At 39.5% G+C, this 16,936-nt stretch overlaps 1 protein-coding gene across 1 annotated transcript in view; it reads right to left on the minus strand.

The window, feature by feature from the left end:
• Positions 1 to 452: 452 nt before the first annotated feature.
• Positions 453 to 16,936, minus strand: part of LOC138171394 (threonine--tRNA ligase 1, cytoplasmic-like) — a 57,521-nt gene continuing 41,037 nt past the window's right edge. The window contains exons 10-19 of the mRNA XM_069100872.1: positions 16,335 to 16,433; positions 15,699 to 15,865; positions 14,183 to 14,345; positions 13,937 to 14,074; positions 13,340 to 13,417; positions 4,326 to 4,426; positions 3,770 to 3,874; positions 2,755 to 2,827; positions 1,729 to 1,843; positions 453 to 977 (exon numbers count right to left, since the gene is read on the minus strand). Coding sequence (XP_068956973.1) covers positions 829 to 977; positions 1,729 to 1,843; positions 2,755 to 2,827; positions 3,770 to 3,874; positions 4,326 to 4,426; positions 13,340 to 13,417; positions 13,937 to 14,074; positions 14,183 to 14,345; positions 15,699 to 15,865; positions 16,335 to 16,433 — 1,188 coding nt within the window. The 3' untranslated portion in view covers positions 453 to 828. The remainder of the gene's footprint in view (positions 978 to 1,728; positions 1,844 to 2,754; positions 2,828 to 3,769; positions 3,875 to 4,325; positions 4,427 to 13,339; positions 13,418 to 13,936; positions 14,075 to 14,182; positions 14,346 to 15,698; positions 15,866 to 16,334; positions 16,434 to 16,936) is intronic.

Genomic DNA, 16,936 nt, shown 5'->3' on the forward strand with positions numbered 1-16,936 from the left:
TTAGGGAGGTGGAGTGATAGACTTAATAGGTATCCAACAAACACATGAGTGAGCTCATAAACACATAAGCTTTGTCATGGGCACAGTTAATAGGATGAGTTGGCTGGAGTAGATGGTTTATATAGAGTAGAGGGAGATTAGAAGGGAAAGGTAAATTGGGGTCAGATTATGGCAGGCTTTGAATGATACACAGAGTGTCAATGAAAATTCCTGCATTTTTAAAAGATTAAAATACAGCAATGCATATGAACAAAGAGATTAGCAACCATTAGCCCATTTCATCAAACCTAAACCCTTCAGTCATTCAGGAAGCCAGGTTTCAACACACCTCCATCCTTTAACTCATTCTGGGCTCCTCCACCAACAAAAGCTATCTGCTCTCATTTACTTTTCCAGTCTTCTCAGTTGTAATGGTCTCCTTCCATTAAGGGAATGGATTTTTCAAATATCAATTTAAGTGGGAAAAATAAATTTATTCAATGATCACATCTTACAGAATATTTTCCCATATCACTTTGAAGCATTCTTTTATTTTCAGTGATCAGATATTTAGGGAATCTAATCAGTTTTCAGTCTGCTTTTATTAATTAAATGTTTCAAGTATATTTATTCAGTGTCTAAAAATGGCAAAAACAGGGAAAAGGAGGCTCACCCTAAAAACTTATCTAAAATCCTGGGCACGCAGTGCAAAGATATTCTTTTTGTAGCCAGTAAAAACTGAGGTTATACAACCTGTACAAATTGAATGTTATTTAGAAAAACAGAAAACCTGCTGTTCTTTTTAGACTGAACCAATGGGGGGGGGGGGAGGAGGAGAGGAAGCCTTTGTTAGAATTCTTCTTCAGCTTGCTTGCTGTGAGCCTGCTTCAGCTGCTGCAGCCTTTCGATCGTCTCTGACACCGTGCGTTCTCCATGCACCCTGTTATCTCTTGTCCGGACATTCACAGTCCCACTGGTCTTCTCTTTTTCACCAACAACTAAGAGACACAAAAGGACGTTCAGAATTCTTTAAAGGGACATCAGAGACTAGCTAGTTATATATATAAATTTATACCTTAATATTCATTGAGGATAACAGAGATCATCATTTCCCCTTGTAACACAGATACTTTTTTACAAAGGGTAATAAATTATCTAACTTGGCAGGCTGCTGTGAAAAAAGCATTTTACAAATCTTAAAGTATCTTGTAAATGTGAACAGTTTATCTAACTGAAACTACTACTGCTCACCAAGTTTGGTTTTTTCCCCTTTTGGAGGGCATTTGGGGTTAAGTAACTGGCCCAAGGTTACCTGGCTAGTGTTTTTGTGTCAAGTGTCTGAGGCCGGAACCAAACTTGGGTCCTCCAGACTCTGGGGCCCGTGCTTTCCTCACTGAGCCACCTGGCTGCCCCTGCTCAAGCACTGCAGACAATCTAACAGAAATACCCTGGGGTTTTGTTGTTATTTGGGTTCCAAATTGGAACCCTCAGTGTTAACTGAGAAATATATGGGATGAAAGGATATAAAAACCTGAACTTTTAGATAATATTTTTCTATACATCAAAATATCCCATATTATGCTATGTGAATTACAGAGATTTGTAACAAAGCTACCTAAACAAGCAGATTTAAAATGTACAAGGTTTTCTATCAGCCTATCCAGCCCTCTTCTGGTGTTCAGACTCAGCCCAGCCCAGTTCCTTTACAGAACCAGAAGGATAGCTTTTAATATTATTTTTCATTTTTACCTAGAATGAAGTTATATTGTGCTAGCTGTGCATTTCTGATCTTCTTGTTCAATGTACAGCCTGGATCCAAATCAACGTCAGACATTAATTTAGCATCATGGAACTGTTGCTGCACCTAGGCAAGACAGGATACATTTTTAGACTCATTCAAACTGTATTTTGATTCATGACTTTAGAATCCATTAGTGGTGCTTAGCCTCTAATCTGAACCTTCAAGAAGGCAATGTGGAAAATAACACTAAGAGAGTCTGAAGGACACACTTAAAACAATCCTAAAGACCATGTGAATAACTCAAGATACTGTGCTCTGTAAGGTTTACAAAGTGCTTTTCTCAAACTAATAAGGGAGAAGCAACATTAGGTAGCTAAGTATAGTTGAACTACAGAGGCAGAGCAGTGGACTTGCTAAGATGTGGGTTCAAGGTCAAGCTCAGGCAAAATATATGAATTATTTATCTGCCCTGATGTTAACCAAACAGGTTACTATTTTTAAATAGTAACAGGTACAATTTTAAACTAAAGGCCAATAATAGTTACTTCCTAATTAAAATGAATTTTAAAATCCTCACACTTCATATGAGGGTGCTGGGATAAATAAAAAATTTCAGATGAAATCACCTCAAGGGACAAAGCATCAGCTAACCAAACCAACACTTGCCATTTGCAACTGAAGGACAACAGCTGGATGATATATGAATTTGCAAAGCACTTTCCTTGCTATGGATGTTAGCCAAACATCCTTTTACTTACTAGGTTTTCAAAAGGCTCAAAGACATTCGTGTGAAAAATAAGGTAGCTTCTTAATACTGCAATCTGTCTTCCAGTTTGTTACCAACAACACCACTTTAAAAATCTACAACTGGTCAATCTTTCTTCTGATCACACAGCAATTATCTTCGCCAAAGTTAAAAAGTGAATGTAATTTGCCATGACTGTGACAATCACATTTATTTTTGATACATGCAACCTGAGAGAAAAATCTACAAATAAATCGCAAAAGCCTAAAAAGCAAAATGTATACATTACCTTTTGGGCATATTCATCACATGTTGGTCCCACTGGTACTACCATTACCTGCCGAGGAGACAGCCAGAAAGGCCTGTGGGAGAAAAAGACAATCTTAAGCAGATTAGTTATTTTTTTCAATATTATTTTTTCCCTGAAATACAGAATGGGAATATAAAAGGCTGCTGAGTTTTCCGTAACTCTCCTTTTACAATGTTCAATTAATATCTGAATAGAATTCTATTCATAATGATGGCAAAGTTTCAAAAACTCTGAAATAAATTATCATTCACTGACATTAAGTGAAATGAAATAGATAAAAATATACATTTAAAAATCATGAATCATAAAAGGTTCGACTGAAATTATTCTCTCTTCCCAGCCTACAGACAAACCTACAAAAGACAAAGATATTCCTTGAGTTACCTCACATATTCGGATATAAGAAGCAGAATGGCATAGCAAAAAGGGAGCAAGCCTTGGAATCAGAAAGACCTCAAGTCCCGTCTCTGATATATACTGGCTATGTGGCCCTGGGAAGTCAAGTAACCTCTGGGTACTCTAGGCAACTCTCTAAGTTACTGAGAAGGTGCCAACCTGCATCAGTAGAGGCAGTTTCTTCCCCAAGAAGTTCCCTATGCCAATGATATAACAGGTCCAGATGGCATCCCTATCCAGATACTAACATATCCCCCCCACCCCATGCTATCCTCATTCATCAAATGCCTATTATGCGCATAGCCTGATGCTAGGTCATACAAACCTAGCAGAAAGTCTGTGTTCCTATGCCGGGACACAAAGGCAAACACGAAACGTCGCCCTCGGAGAGCTAAGAGTCTTGGTTTTGATTGCTATCCTTTACATCTCACCTCCATTTTCCCATATATCCCTTCACCACCCCTACCCCAGGGGGCCATCCCTTATAACAAAGAAGAAAAAAGGAAGAAAAAATCAAAACAAAACCAATCAACACATTAGCCAAGTCTGACAATTTATGCAGGCATTACATTTTTAAATACACATGCTCCTGCCTTACCATTTGCCTCCATAGTTTTCAGTTAGGATAGCAATCATTCTTTCCACAGATCCCAAAACGGCTCTATGAATAATTACTGGCCTTTTTTTATCATTGCCATCATGACTATAAAGAAAAACAAGAACATATTTTTGCTTATTCCATAGTAAATATCTCCTCTTAAGTATAGTTCAACATTCTAATAATCTGTAATTTCCTTGATGTGGGTTCTCGCTCTACTAGCACAGATCGCAACACTTATGTAATTTTCTAGACAGCTGTTTAGAGTTGCTATGGCTAAAAAGTTTCACACTTGTTGGCCAAACCAGCTATGAAAAACTCCAAATTCATTAACCAGGCAAGTCCTAGGAAAACTAGTCCAGAATGGGCCCTACTCAAAGTCCTGACTGGACTGGTCACGCCAGAGTTAATTTCCATCTACACTGCCTTCAAAAGGCAGATGTTAACTCTGTGCTATCTATGAAAAAGCATCAGAGCAGCACGTTACTGCAAGAGGCTTTAAATATTCCTTTTAAATAAAAGACTCACCTGGGAAATGATGCAGACACACACTCACCTTACGTAAGTAAGATTAAATCTAACTGGCAGTTGAAAATCTAGTTGAATTGTTGCACATTGGTGGTATCGACCAATAGCATCTTTAATCTGAATGTCGATCTAATAAGAAAGATCAAATTCACTGTGAAATAATCTCTATAATAGTGAATAATGGTAAAGTGAGTTTTTGTTGCCAATCTCTTTTTTTAATCAAAACTGAGTAACAAATGTATATTAGATATAACATTATGCTAGTTGATAAAGGAAAAACATTAAGATCCCTGCTCAAGGAATATACCATTTTGAAAGAGGGATAAAATGTATATATAAATAACAAATTAAAATCTGCTAAGTGCAAAAAAGATAATACAAATAATATGAGCTAACTTTTAAAAAGTGCAAATTAATTTATATAAATTATCTCATCTGTGCTTCCTAACAGCTTGGTTGAACGAATTCTACACAAATTACTACTGAAGAACCTGATACTCAAAAGACTTTAAAGTACTTCAGCCATGGTCACACAGGAGTTAGAAGTGCTGGAGCCTGAATGTGAACGGAGATTCTCCTGACTCCAAATCCAGTACTCCATCTACCACATCACATTGCCTGTCTGATACAAATGGAGGGCTGTGAGAATTCAGGGAAGGGAAAATCATTTTTGGCCTGTGTGCATGCCTGGGGTAGAGCTGGGGAGGAGAATGAAGGGAGGGCTAACAGAGAAGGTTTTGCTGAGGAAAGTGCTAAATGGACTTTAAGGATGGGCATGCTTTTAGTCTGTGGCAGGATGGAATATAAACAAAGTTAGTAGGAGGAATGGGGAAAGACGAAGCTGTACAAAGTGCGCTGAATTTGTCTGTCCTCACCCCTGACCTAGACCAGGAGTTCAGATTCTATCCCACAAGAAACAAGGAAGGATGTGATTGGCATTGGAAAGATTAGTCCAGGAGTAATGTGCAGAACTGCCTGGTCAGGGTGGTATCCCAGTGGGGGACAGAGACCACATAAATAGTCAACCTGCACTTATTAAGTGCCTGCTACATGTCAGATACTTTGCTGAACAGTGGGGATACAAAGACAGGGAAACAATATCTCTCTCCAAAAGCTCATGGACTAAATGGGAGAGACTGTGTAAACAAATTACATACAAACAGGATGAGTACAGGAACAACAGATGACTTCAGAGAGAAGCCATTGAGATCAAGAAAGGTTTCTTGCAAGATGTAAGACTTTAGCTTTGGACATAAAGGAAGTCAGGAATGAAAGGCAAAGGTTAGCCCTAAAGGGCAGCCTGTGAAAATGCCCAGTGTCAGCAGATGGAATGTTTTGTGCAAGGAACAACAAAGAGGTATCACAATAATTAAGACAAGAGAGAAGAAGTGTCTGAATTTGAGTGCTGGCAGCGGGAATGGAAACAGGGACATGGGAAAAACGTGCATCAACAAAACTTGTCAGCTGTTTAGATGTGAGAGATAAAGAAAGATTAAAAAAGAATGAAATTTTGAGAACAAATGACTGAGAAGATCATGGTACTACCATTCACTGGATAAATATTAAAGAAGGGCCTACTGTATATAAGAAACAAATCACAGACATGTCATTTAAGCTCCCTGGTCTGTTTCCTCATCTGTAAAATGAGGGCACCAGGGGCAGCTAGGTGGTGCAGTGAACAGAGCACCGGCCCTGGAGTCAACAGGACCTAAGTTCAAATCCAACCTCAGACACTTGACACACTTAACCCCAATTTACCTTACCTTCCCCCCTCCAAAAAGCAAAAATAAAACAGGGACACTGGGGTAAGGAGTAAGAGACCTCTGAGGTTCATTAGCTAAACTTTGAAGAACAAATTTGGGAAGGTGTAAGGGTTATGGGATTTAAAGATCTTCCATGCCCCGCTGGACTTGCTGACAAAGCAGGAAGGCGGGGGGGGGGGGGGGGGGGAGGAGGGAAGGTGGGGGCAAGAGGAAGCAGAAGCCAAGCTAGAATTCCTGTGGTGACTGGCAGCAGAAGCGGCAGCAGCAGCGGCCAGCAGAGACAGTGGTAGTGGCTGAGGTGGAGGTGCAAACTCCCTTTATTTTGAGCAAACCAGAATTTCTGCTTTTCAGAAATTCAGACTTCTGCTGAGGACCACCAGGGACCAGAACTGCAGGAGCTGGAGCTGCTGGGAGCACACCTCCTGGACGCTGAGTAGTTGCTATGAGTGGGGAAAGGAGGATCTTTGCCTGAGGTAGCCTGTTCTGCTTTAAAGGCTTGAGAATGTGGGTGCTTTCTACTTTATCTACCTGTGCTAATTTTGTAAGTACTATGATGGCTTTAACTTTCTGGTTTTGGGACTCAGTTTTCTGGTATTTTAATAAATGTTTTAGCTTTATTTCCCATGTAGGGAGCCTGGTATATTTTGTGATTAATAACCACATCAGCATATTTATAGTTGCCATAGGCATTGTGAATATGGCATTGCTGATACATTTGGCGACAAGGGCGGGATCACAAAATGGCAGGCCTCTATTTGGAAGCAGGGGGGCTTTAGAGGGAGAAATGGCTATCCCAGGATGGGAGGATTTGCCTTATTCCTCTCTAGCCAGAGAATGGGCCAAAAGCATGGGGCCCTGTGAAAACTGGGAACCAAGGCTAAAAGAGGGAGAACCTGGAGATTTGAAAAGATGTTTGCAAGGAATACCCATAGAACCAGGCAAAGAACTGGCAGGAGTGTACAGGAGAGGCTGGGTCCTGCTAACAAGTTATCACCTTATGTGTAAAAGTAGGGATAAGCTGCTGGAAGAAAGAGCTCGGATGGCTAGGGAGTCGACTGGTTTGCCTGAGGATTCTTCTGTGTCACAGCACTCAGAAGAGCAAACTAGAGGGACTCATGTGGTCCAGGAGCAAGCTAGTGTTCATGTAGCTAAAAGGAAGCAAAAAATGCAGAAGGAATGTGCATGCAGCTTTTGTACAGGCTGGGCAGAGTTGCCCTGACAGCTTCCAGGAGAATGTGTGTGAGGAGAATGGAGCAAGGTTAGATGAGGAGTCTTCTAATGTAGAAGCTCTCCCCATACGAAGAAGAAGACAAGAGAACCACCAGGGCAAAACAGAGTCCAGGGAGATAATTGAGGATTTCACTCAACAGGAGATCACTGACATATTGAGTAGATTCACCCAAAGAAGGGGGGAGTCTTTAGTGTCTTGGATAGTAAGAATCACTGATGAAGGCAGGAATAACACTGGACAATGAGGACTGCTTAAAATTCATATGTATCAGTCAGAATCCTTTTGTACACCAAGCTTTTAGGGATCACCATATGCAAGGAGGAAAAAACAAAACTAATCTGCTAGCCTTAGCTGCAGAGGGATGCAAAAAGCAATATCCTACTGAATCTATGTGGCCTAGGGGAGACAGACCCTGGTACTCACTTAGAGACTGTATGAGAAAGCTAAAGGAGGAGGTAATGAAAACTGCTATCATGATTAGAGATGCAAATGCATATCATGATACCCCCCTAGGAATTCCTCATAGAAATATCATAGTGAAGACAGCTCCTCCTGCATATAAGCACCTAATTCTGACTCTATTGATTGGAGAAATAGGGCACCCTCTTTCAGAGGTGCTGAATAAGATTTCACAATTAAGTGACCTATGGGAATGGGGACAAGATAAACTGCCTCTAGAGAAAAGAGTAAACAGCCAGAGGATTCAGAGACAAAACTGTTTACTGCTCTATTGAGAGCAGGAGTGGACTCTAGAAGAATAGATGGTATTCCAACTGAAGAGCTGCATAAGCTGTACCAAGAAAAGGTACTTAGCATTAGAATGAACAGGGAAGCAGGAACCACCCCTGCAGGTATTTCTGAATCTGAATCTTTGTATCTAAATTTGCCTCAACTTCAGGGAGAATAGGAGATAGGCCAAGCCCCAGCCCAGATAAAAGAAATATACAGAAGAGATTGCAGACCCCATATTGGTTTAACAATATATTGGAAGAATGGATCAACTACTGTGACTAGGGCATTGCTTGATACTGGGGCTGAGGCCACACTTATCTATGGAAACCCTGATAAGTTTAAACATGGAACTCCTGTTACCACCACAGGTCTAGGAGGGGCTGAAATATCAATCAGCCAGACAAGTTAAAATAACAATGAAAATTAGGCAGTAACCCGAAGAAAGAATATACTGTGGTTGTTGTACCCATTCCTGAATACATCTTTGGAATAGATGTATTGAGAGGCATGACTCTGAATTTACCTGAAGGAAGATACCAATTTGCTGTAAGGAAGATAGGAATTAATACAGTTTTAGTGGGAAAAATAAAAATGGACCCAGTCACTTTACCTAAACTTTCTGAAGTAATTACTTTAAAACAGTATCGTGTGCCAGGTGGGCAAGATGAAATTACCACTACTATAAAGGAATATGTAGAAGCAGGAGTGTTAGTCCCTACAACCACAAGATGGAATAATCCTGTCTGGCCAGTAAGAAAATCAGATGGGATGTAGAGAATGACCATGGATTATAGACGGTTGAATAAGGTTGACCCCTTTGTATGCTGCTGTTCCAGATACCATCACCTTAATAGAAAGGATCCAGAAATATGATGGGACTTGGTATGCAGTTATTGACTTGGCAAATACCTTCTTCACCATCCCAAAAGACCCTAAACAATGCGACCAATTTGCTTTCACTTGGCAGGGTAGACAATATACTTGGGTGGGAAATTAACCCTGCAAAGCAAAGGTTCAAGGACCAGCTAAAAATGTAAAATTTGGGGGTATATAAAAGAACAAGGGACTATGAGAGATTCTTCCACAAGCCCGACAAAAGATTCAGGATTTTCCTACCCCTACCAATAAGGAGGCCCAAAAGTTGATAAGATTGTTTGGATACTGGAGGCACCGCATTCCACATTTGGGACAGATTTTGAAATCTTTATATAGAGTCACTTGGAAGAAATATGTACTCGACTGGGGACTTGAGCAGAGTAAAGCTTTTGAAGAAGCCAAGGCTGCTGTACAATTGGCCCTAGATTTGTGGCTCATGCAAAATAGTCCAGTGGAATTACAAGTGACTGTACAAGATGATTACGCAAACTGGAGCTTATGGCAAAAACAACTAAGTAGAAATGTACCCTTGGGATTTTGGTGTAGGAAACTCCCTTCATCTGGAGTCCAGTATACACCTTTTGAAAAGCAGTTGTTAGCTGCATATTGGATTTGGTGGAGACTGAACAACTGACTCTGGGCCATGAAGTGATATTAAGACCTGGAATCCCAATTATGACCTGGGTAATGAGTACCCCAGCTTCTCACAGAATTGGACATGCCCAAGAGGTTAGTATAATCAAATGGAAGTGGTATATTCAAAATAGAGCGAAAACAGGCAAAAGCGCAGTCTCTGCTCTACATGAATCTGTAGCAAACATAGAAATTGAGAGGAATGACACACCCCCTGAGCCAAAGCAACAGTTGAGTCCACTGTAAAATAGAATGAGGGATACGATGGATTAACTGAGGAACAAAAGAGACATACATGGTTTACTGATGGGACAGCAAAATATTTGGGCCAAAAGACACTGGAAAGCAGTGGCCTATAACCCCTGTACTAGAAGGACTTTGGAAAGTACTGGGATAGGTGGAAGTGGCCAATATGCTGAACTTATGGCAGTATATCAAGCCATCAAAATAGAACAAGGAGGACAGTGTCATATATTCACTGATTCATGGGCGGTAGCCAATGGGTTAGCTACATGGATGCCCATGTGGAAAAATGAAAATTGGGAAATTCATGGCAAACAAGTCTGGGGCAAAGAATTATGGGATGATATCTGGAACATGTCTTTGGTCACTGACTTGTCAGTTTTTCATGTAGATGCTCATGTGGCCCCCACCACACCACAACGTGAATACAATGCTCATGCTGATCGACTGGCAAAGATTGCTACTGAACATATTGTCCCTACTTTGACAACAACTGATGATCCGGTATTAGCAAAATGGGTCCACCAAACAGCAGGCCATTTGGGGGTCCAGGCCACACACCAGTGGGTGCAAGATCGAGGTATTAGTATCTCTCATTCACTGTTAAAACAGATAGCAGAAGAATGTCATAATATGTCAATTGGAAAAGGAGTGAACTGTTCCTCGGGTAGTAACTGGAGAGATAGCAAGAGGAAACGTCCAAGCCCAAATCTGGCAAATAGATTATATTGGTCCACTACCACTGGATAAAGGATGCAGATTTATATGTACTTGTGTTGACACCTATTCAGGTGTACTAGTAGCTTGTCCTTATAAGAATGCAACCCAGAAAAACACTAGTAAAACTCTAGATCTCATAAGTCTATATTATGGAACCCCAATGCAGATTCAAAGTGACAGTGGGTCACATTTCAAAGGCAATGAAATGAAGAAGTATTGTATACTAAACAATATAGAATGGATATATCATATTCCATATTATCCAGAAGCATCTGGGTTAATTGAAAGAATGAATGGATTACTGAAAGGACAATTGAGGAAGTTAAGTTCCAATAATTCATATCAACATTGGAAGGATAATTTGTTCATGGCTTTGTGTAATTTGAATAATAGACCATTGGGAGGAAGTACGCCTCTAGCCAGAATGATGACCCCCAATCTGCAAATTAGAAAACAACAAACACATAAGATCCCAAATATTGAGTATTGGACCTTGAGGCCAGATGTCCCAGCACCGTACCCAGGAATACCTGGTTTGGTTGGGTATGATTTACATTGTTTAGAGGACTTTTGGTTGGACAGAAAAGAAATAAGAAAAATCTCCACTGGGATATGCATAAGAATCCCTAAAAATCACTTTGGACAGATTTACCCAAATCAGGATTAGCAGCTCAAGGAATACATGTATTGGCTGGAGTAATAGATTCTAATTATCAAGGAGAAATTGTTGTAACATTCCATAATTTAGGTGAAGGCCCATACAGATTCATAAAAATGATAGGATAGTTCAAGTGATTACCGTTCCTTGTAAAACAATACCACTTATAAAAACTGACCCTCCTTCCAAAACAACTGTCAGAGGAACTGAAGGATTTGGTTCTACTGATAGAATAAAATCGGGAGCTCAAGTATGGGTAAAATGGAAGCCAGATGATGTTCCAAAGGCTGCAGAGATAACACTGGAGATAACACGTGGGAGGGATAACACTAACTATTGTTTATTATGGAGAAGATGATTACAAAATTGTACCTTAACTCATATATTTTACTGTGAGTGAGGCTACAATAGTGTGGTTATTGTCTCTTTGCTTCTTCTTGATTTTTTCTGTTCACCTTGTTTGCTAGATTTGTTTCCGCAGGCTTGGTACCCTCCACCTGTAGATGCCTGATAGCTTAAGCTGGATGTCACCCCGTCTGCAAGTGTGATGTGTCACCCTTGGACCTGGCATCAAGCATATTAAGAACTGACCTCTCAAATGGGACCCCTTAGGACAGGGACAGCTCTATATCCGATTTCGGCAGCAAGTAGCCATGGAAGAAGAGACCTTCACCCCTTACCACAAGATTTTGGGGCCCCATTTGTTGGGGGGGAATGATGGGGAGCTTGTGCTCAAGCCCCACCCTAAAATATTTTTTTCTGTGTTTATTGTGTGCTATCCTTGTTATATTGCTGTGAAATTCTGTTGACACCAGTTATTCCTAATGTGTTTTTGCCAAGTAAGGGACATGAAAGATCTTGGGGCCGAATGTGAGGGTTATGGGATTTAAAGATCTTCCATGCCCCGCTGGACTTGCTGATGTAGCAGGAAGGGGTGGGGCAAGAAGAAGCGGCGGCAGCAGTGCACAGCAGAGGTAGTGGCCGAGGTAGCCTGCTCTGTTTTAAAGGCTTGAGAATGTGGGTGCTGTCTACATTATCTACCTGTGTCAATTTTGTAACTACTATGATAGCATTGACTTTCTGGTTTTGGGACTCAGTTTTCTGGTATTTTAATAATTGTTCTAGCTTTATCTCCCATGTAGAGAGCCTGGTATATTTTGTGATTAATAACCACCTCAGCATATTTATAGTTGCCATAGGCATTGTGAATATTGCATTGCTGATACAGGAGGAAAAAATGAGAAGTTTGTTTTGGATGACAGCTGGGTAGAGATATTAGACAGCTGAAAATGCAAATATGGAAAAGATGAAGCCTACAGACATGGACTTAGGGAGATATTTGAAGCCATGGGAGTAAATAACTGGACATGTGGAGGAGAGAGATTTGAGATAGAGAGAGGGAGAAGGAAGGCCAAGGCCAGGATTTCTACAACACTTGAAGGTATATTTCCTTTCATGATTCCAAATACTAGCACCCTCCTCCCCCCAAACATACTTTGCAAGGTACTATTCTTTAATAAGGAGTCACAAAAATTACTTTTATATTAAATAATGTATCAAATCAACTTAAATCACAATGTAAAGGATGTAAAGTGATTACTTGTCTATATGTGACCAATTGGATGGTTAAAAGAGGAAGAAAAAAAAGCCTTTTTATTTGTCAAAAACTGAGAAGATGCGAATATAAAGAAATAGTTGTTAAGAATATAGATTGTGGCAGAAAGACAGTAATGTCCAATGAAACTGGAAGTAGAATGGAGCCAGGTTGAGAAGAGCTTTAAAAGCTAAACACGAATTTAAATTTGGTCCTAGAGACAGAAAAGACACCATCCACTGGTTGCCCCTCACACTTCCTATGTGAAAAGTCCACATCCTTCTACTCTCATATTATCTTCCTGATGACACACTATTTGTTGTTTCTCTGTATGTTATATATCTTAGAAATATTCCACCATGAAGAACTAAAACAAAAAATTTTCATGGTATAAAAGAAAAACACTTCAAAAGTGACAGCAGGATGAAGATTATGCTGCCATCTTGTGTTATGAGGAGTAGAAGGGGAAAGAAGCAGCTTTCATTGAATAAACTAATCAAGAATATTATTTCATCAGAGAAAAGTCAAGATTTCTGAGAATTTCAATTATCTCCGCCCATATCTACACACATCAACATATTTGGGTACTAACCTTTGGTCCATAGAATGCTCCATCCCCAGGGTTTAACTCCCACTTCTCACCAAATTCATTAAGGCTGTTCTCAAGTTGCTAAAGATAACAGATTAAAACAGAAATATGTGCAATTGCTTTCATTCTAGTTTCAAACTAAAGATACTATTTTCTATCCATTCATATACTACCAGTCCCAGTATACATAACTTGATCATTTTAAAAATAATGATCTTTTCTTTTGTCTTTTTTTTTGCTTATGGGAGGGCAAGTGGGGTTAAGTGACTTGCCCAAAGTCACATGGCTAATTTTTGTGTATGTGTGTGTGTGTTAAGTGTCTAAGGCCAGATACAAACCCAGGTCCTCCTGACTCCAGGGCCAGCGCTCTATTCACTGCGCCACCTAGCAGCCCCAATAATAATCTTTTCTTAAAACAAAACAAAACAAAACAAAAAAACCCAACAACCAATTAATCAGACAGAAAACATAAGCTTAATTCTCTGACTTGTGTGGATTATCACCAGTGGCAACATCAACATCTTCACCAAAGGCTTGGATTTCTTAAATACAGCTCAGATTCAATGCAATCCCAATAACTTTTCAATAAAATGAAAATACCTTTTCAGCTTGATTCCATACTTCAATATCCCCAAGGAACTTTTCTGGGCGAGTTGAAAGGTTTAATTTAAAGGAAAATCCAAATACACTATACACTGTCCGCAAGAAGTCCAAACAATTCTTTATCTCCTCTTCGATCTTTTGTTTTGTTTAGGGGGAAGAAAAAGGTTGAAAAATGTACCGCTTACTTGTTTTTATTTATGTTCTAGCATTTAAAGCTTGATTTCATGGGGTCTAATCATGTACCTGCTCCATGGTACAGAATATGTGAGCATCATCCTGCTGGAATCGCCGCACTCTGGTGAGCCCCGTGAGAGCTCCTGACAGCTCATTTCGATGAAGTACCCCAAAGTCAGCGATTCGCAGGGGTAACTCCCTCCAAGATCTGGGCCGGTGATCAAACAGAAGACTGGAAATAAAGGAAAGGTTTTAAAATCCACTGTCAAGTCTGCAAACAGCCAGCTACTTCAATGACAGGAGCTCTCACTGTTACATTACAACAATGGTTCTCAAACTTTTTGATTTTAGGACCCCATTAACACCTCCTTGCCCCACCATTCCCTGGATAGCTTTTCTTTATGAGGTTATAGTTATCCATATTTACCACATGGGAAAAAAATGTCTTAGGATTATTATAAAAATAGTCTTGAATTCATGGTGCCCCTTGAATGGGTCTTGAGGTCCTCCAGGAGTCCCCAGATTAAACTTTGAGAATCATGATTACAATGCAACACACAGATTCCTATAGAAAACTGACAAAGTCTTCCTATTTCGGTGTAGAAAGCAACATCTCTCATGCTTTGAGTTACTGAACTTATTCATAATGAGACTATGACTACGAAACAATTTTAAGGGCCTTAAATAAATAAAATGACAGAGAATACACTATGAAATATCAGCTCTAGACAACAGTGAATAATCTCTTTGCAGAAATCTGGAAAGACAAGAGCCCACGTAAAAAGCTGCCAGCTCTGGAAAGGACCTAAGATTAGGTCCTGTCACATCAACCCTGGGCAAAGCAATCTATTTTCCTAGGCCTCAGCTTCCTCACCTAAAAAATGAGGATGATGCCTAAATGGTCTCTGAGATCCCACCTAGATCTTGATCTATACTGCTATGAAATCAACCCTATAGGATTACTAATTATAAATGCATGCAGACTCTATCTTGATTTTTTCTTCTAAAGTTTCAATGGCCCAGCAGCCCCACAGACAGCACCTGCCACTGTGGAACCCACGTGAAGATGATCTCTTCCTACTACCTACTTGAATCCCTGAAATACCTGATTTTGTAACTTAATTTCCTGTTTTGGGAGCTATCTGGAAGTTAAAACCTATCTTTGCATACTTAGTTCGAGCACAATGCCTTGTACATATCAGGCACTTAATACACATTTGCAGAACTGAGAAAATAGCCTGGACAAAAGGCTGAAATTTAATTTCCTGGACCCACAACTCTACCCATCCCCATATGTCAAGCAGTCCTCCCTCCACAACATATAGGGGGTGACAAAAAGAAATATATTAGGATTACCTTCCTAATATCTAGGGGGTTTTCACATACCCCTCATTGAAGTGGATATCTCCAGATCCTTGCATCAAAGTCATGAAAAGATATTATCATTATCATAACATAACATTTAACCAAATTTTCCTGAACATGTAGATCATAAACAGAAAATCTTTCCAGAAAGAGAAAGCAAACTCAGTTTAATTATAATATTTGATAACATTTTACTAGAAACTCAAAGCAAGTTATATACCAGTGCCCTGGGCAGTTCATAGGCTTCAGAGCAAATATCTCCTTCTCCACTTCAAAAGAAAACATGTTTTCACTGTAGTGCTGCCAGTGTCCTGAAGTCATCCAGAGTTTGCTATTATAGATATTTGGGGTGACAACCTCCTGGAACCCCCTTTTCCTATACACACTCTGAAAAAGTAAACACAAAAATAAAATCAAGATCCTAAAAATGGGCTAGAAAAACAATTGCCTTGTATTTTAAAAAACAAACTGAGCAAAGTAAACCACAAACTAAAAGAACTTTGAGAAAAGATCTCACTGAGAAATGGTTAAGCGAGTGAGTGCGCCACCAAAACAGACAAAGACCAGATAAATGTCTCTAGGTCACACATCAATTTCAGTGACCTCACTGACACACGCATATGCAGCATCTTTCAATAGTATGGTCGTCAACATACATGAATACTGAAAAAGACCTAAAAACTATAACACGTAAGAACAAACTCACATGCGAGTTATCTTACTTCCCCCCACCCCAAAAAACAAAATTATTCTTTTCCTAAGAGTCCTTAAATTAAGTCAATTTACACCATGTATTTGAAAAGCCGCAGAAAGGCAGTTTGACAATAAAAAGATACAACAGAAGAATATGATTTACCCTAATGAATTCGATAAGCGTATTATAGATGTGGGCTCCTTTTTGCAGGAAAAAGCAACTTCCAGGACTGAGTTCATGGAAGAAATAGAGTTCTTGATCCTAGGTAAGAGAGAAGACAAGGCAAATGACCAAATTATACAACCATCATCTTCATATCAATGTTTATGTAACTCTAAAATTTAAAGTATTTTACTAATTGTCTAAAATAATCTAATAATCTAAAATTTAAGTATTTAAAATAAACTATCTCATTTGATTCTCACAAGAACTATACAAGTTATTATTTTGTAAGTTATTATTTAAAAGGTATTATCTCAAATACAAATGACAAGACAGACTTATCTGCCAAGCTAGGGTCAGAGGCAGTGTCTTAATATGCACCTTTCTGACTCCTAATCCTGAATATTATCTGATATGTCAAAATTTCTACTGAAGGCTAAATTAACTTCTTGAGCCACAACTGAATTCCCTCAAAGCATATTCATTGCTTTTTCAGTTGTTTTTTTAACAATCAAAAGATCCCTTCTGCACTCTGCCTTTTTCTACTGGCCAGAACAAGGGTTCCTAACCTTTTCATTAGACAGAATTGGTTTTTATTCCCC

Source organism: Petaurus breviceps, unplaced genomic scaffold (genome assembly GCF_028583685.1).
Source record: "Petaurus breviceps papuanus isolate PSGF00001 unplaced genomic scaffold, PetGlider_PUasm1.0 128, whole genome shotgun sequence".
NCBI classification, from domain to species: domain Eukaryota; kingdom Metazoa; phylum Chordata; class Mammalia; order Diprotodontia; family Petauridae; genus Petaurus; species Petaurus breviceps.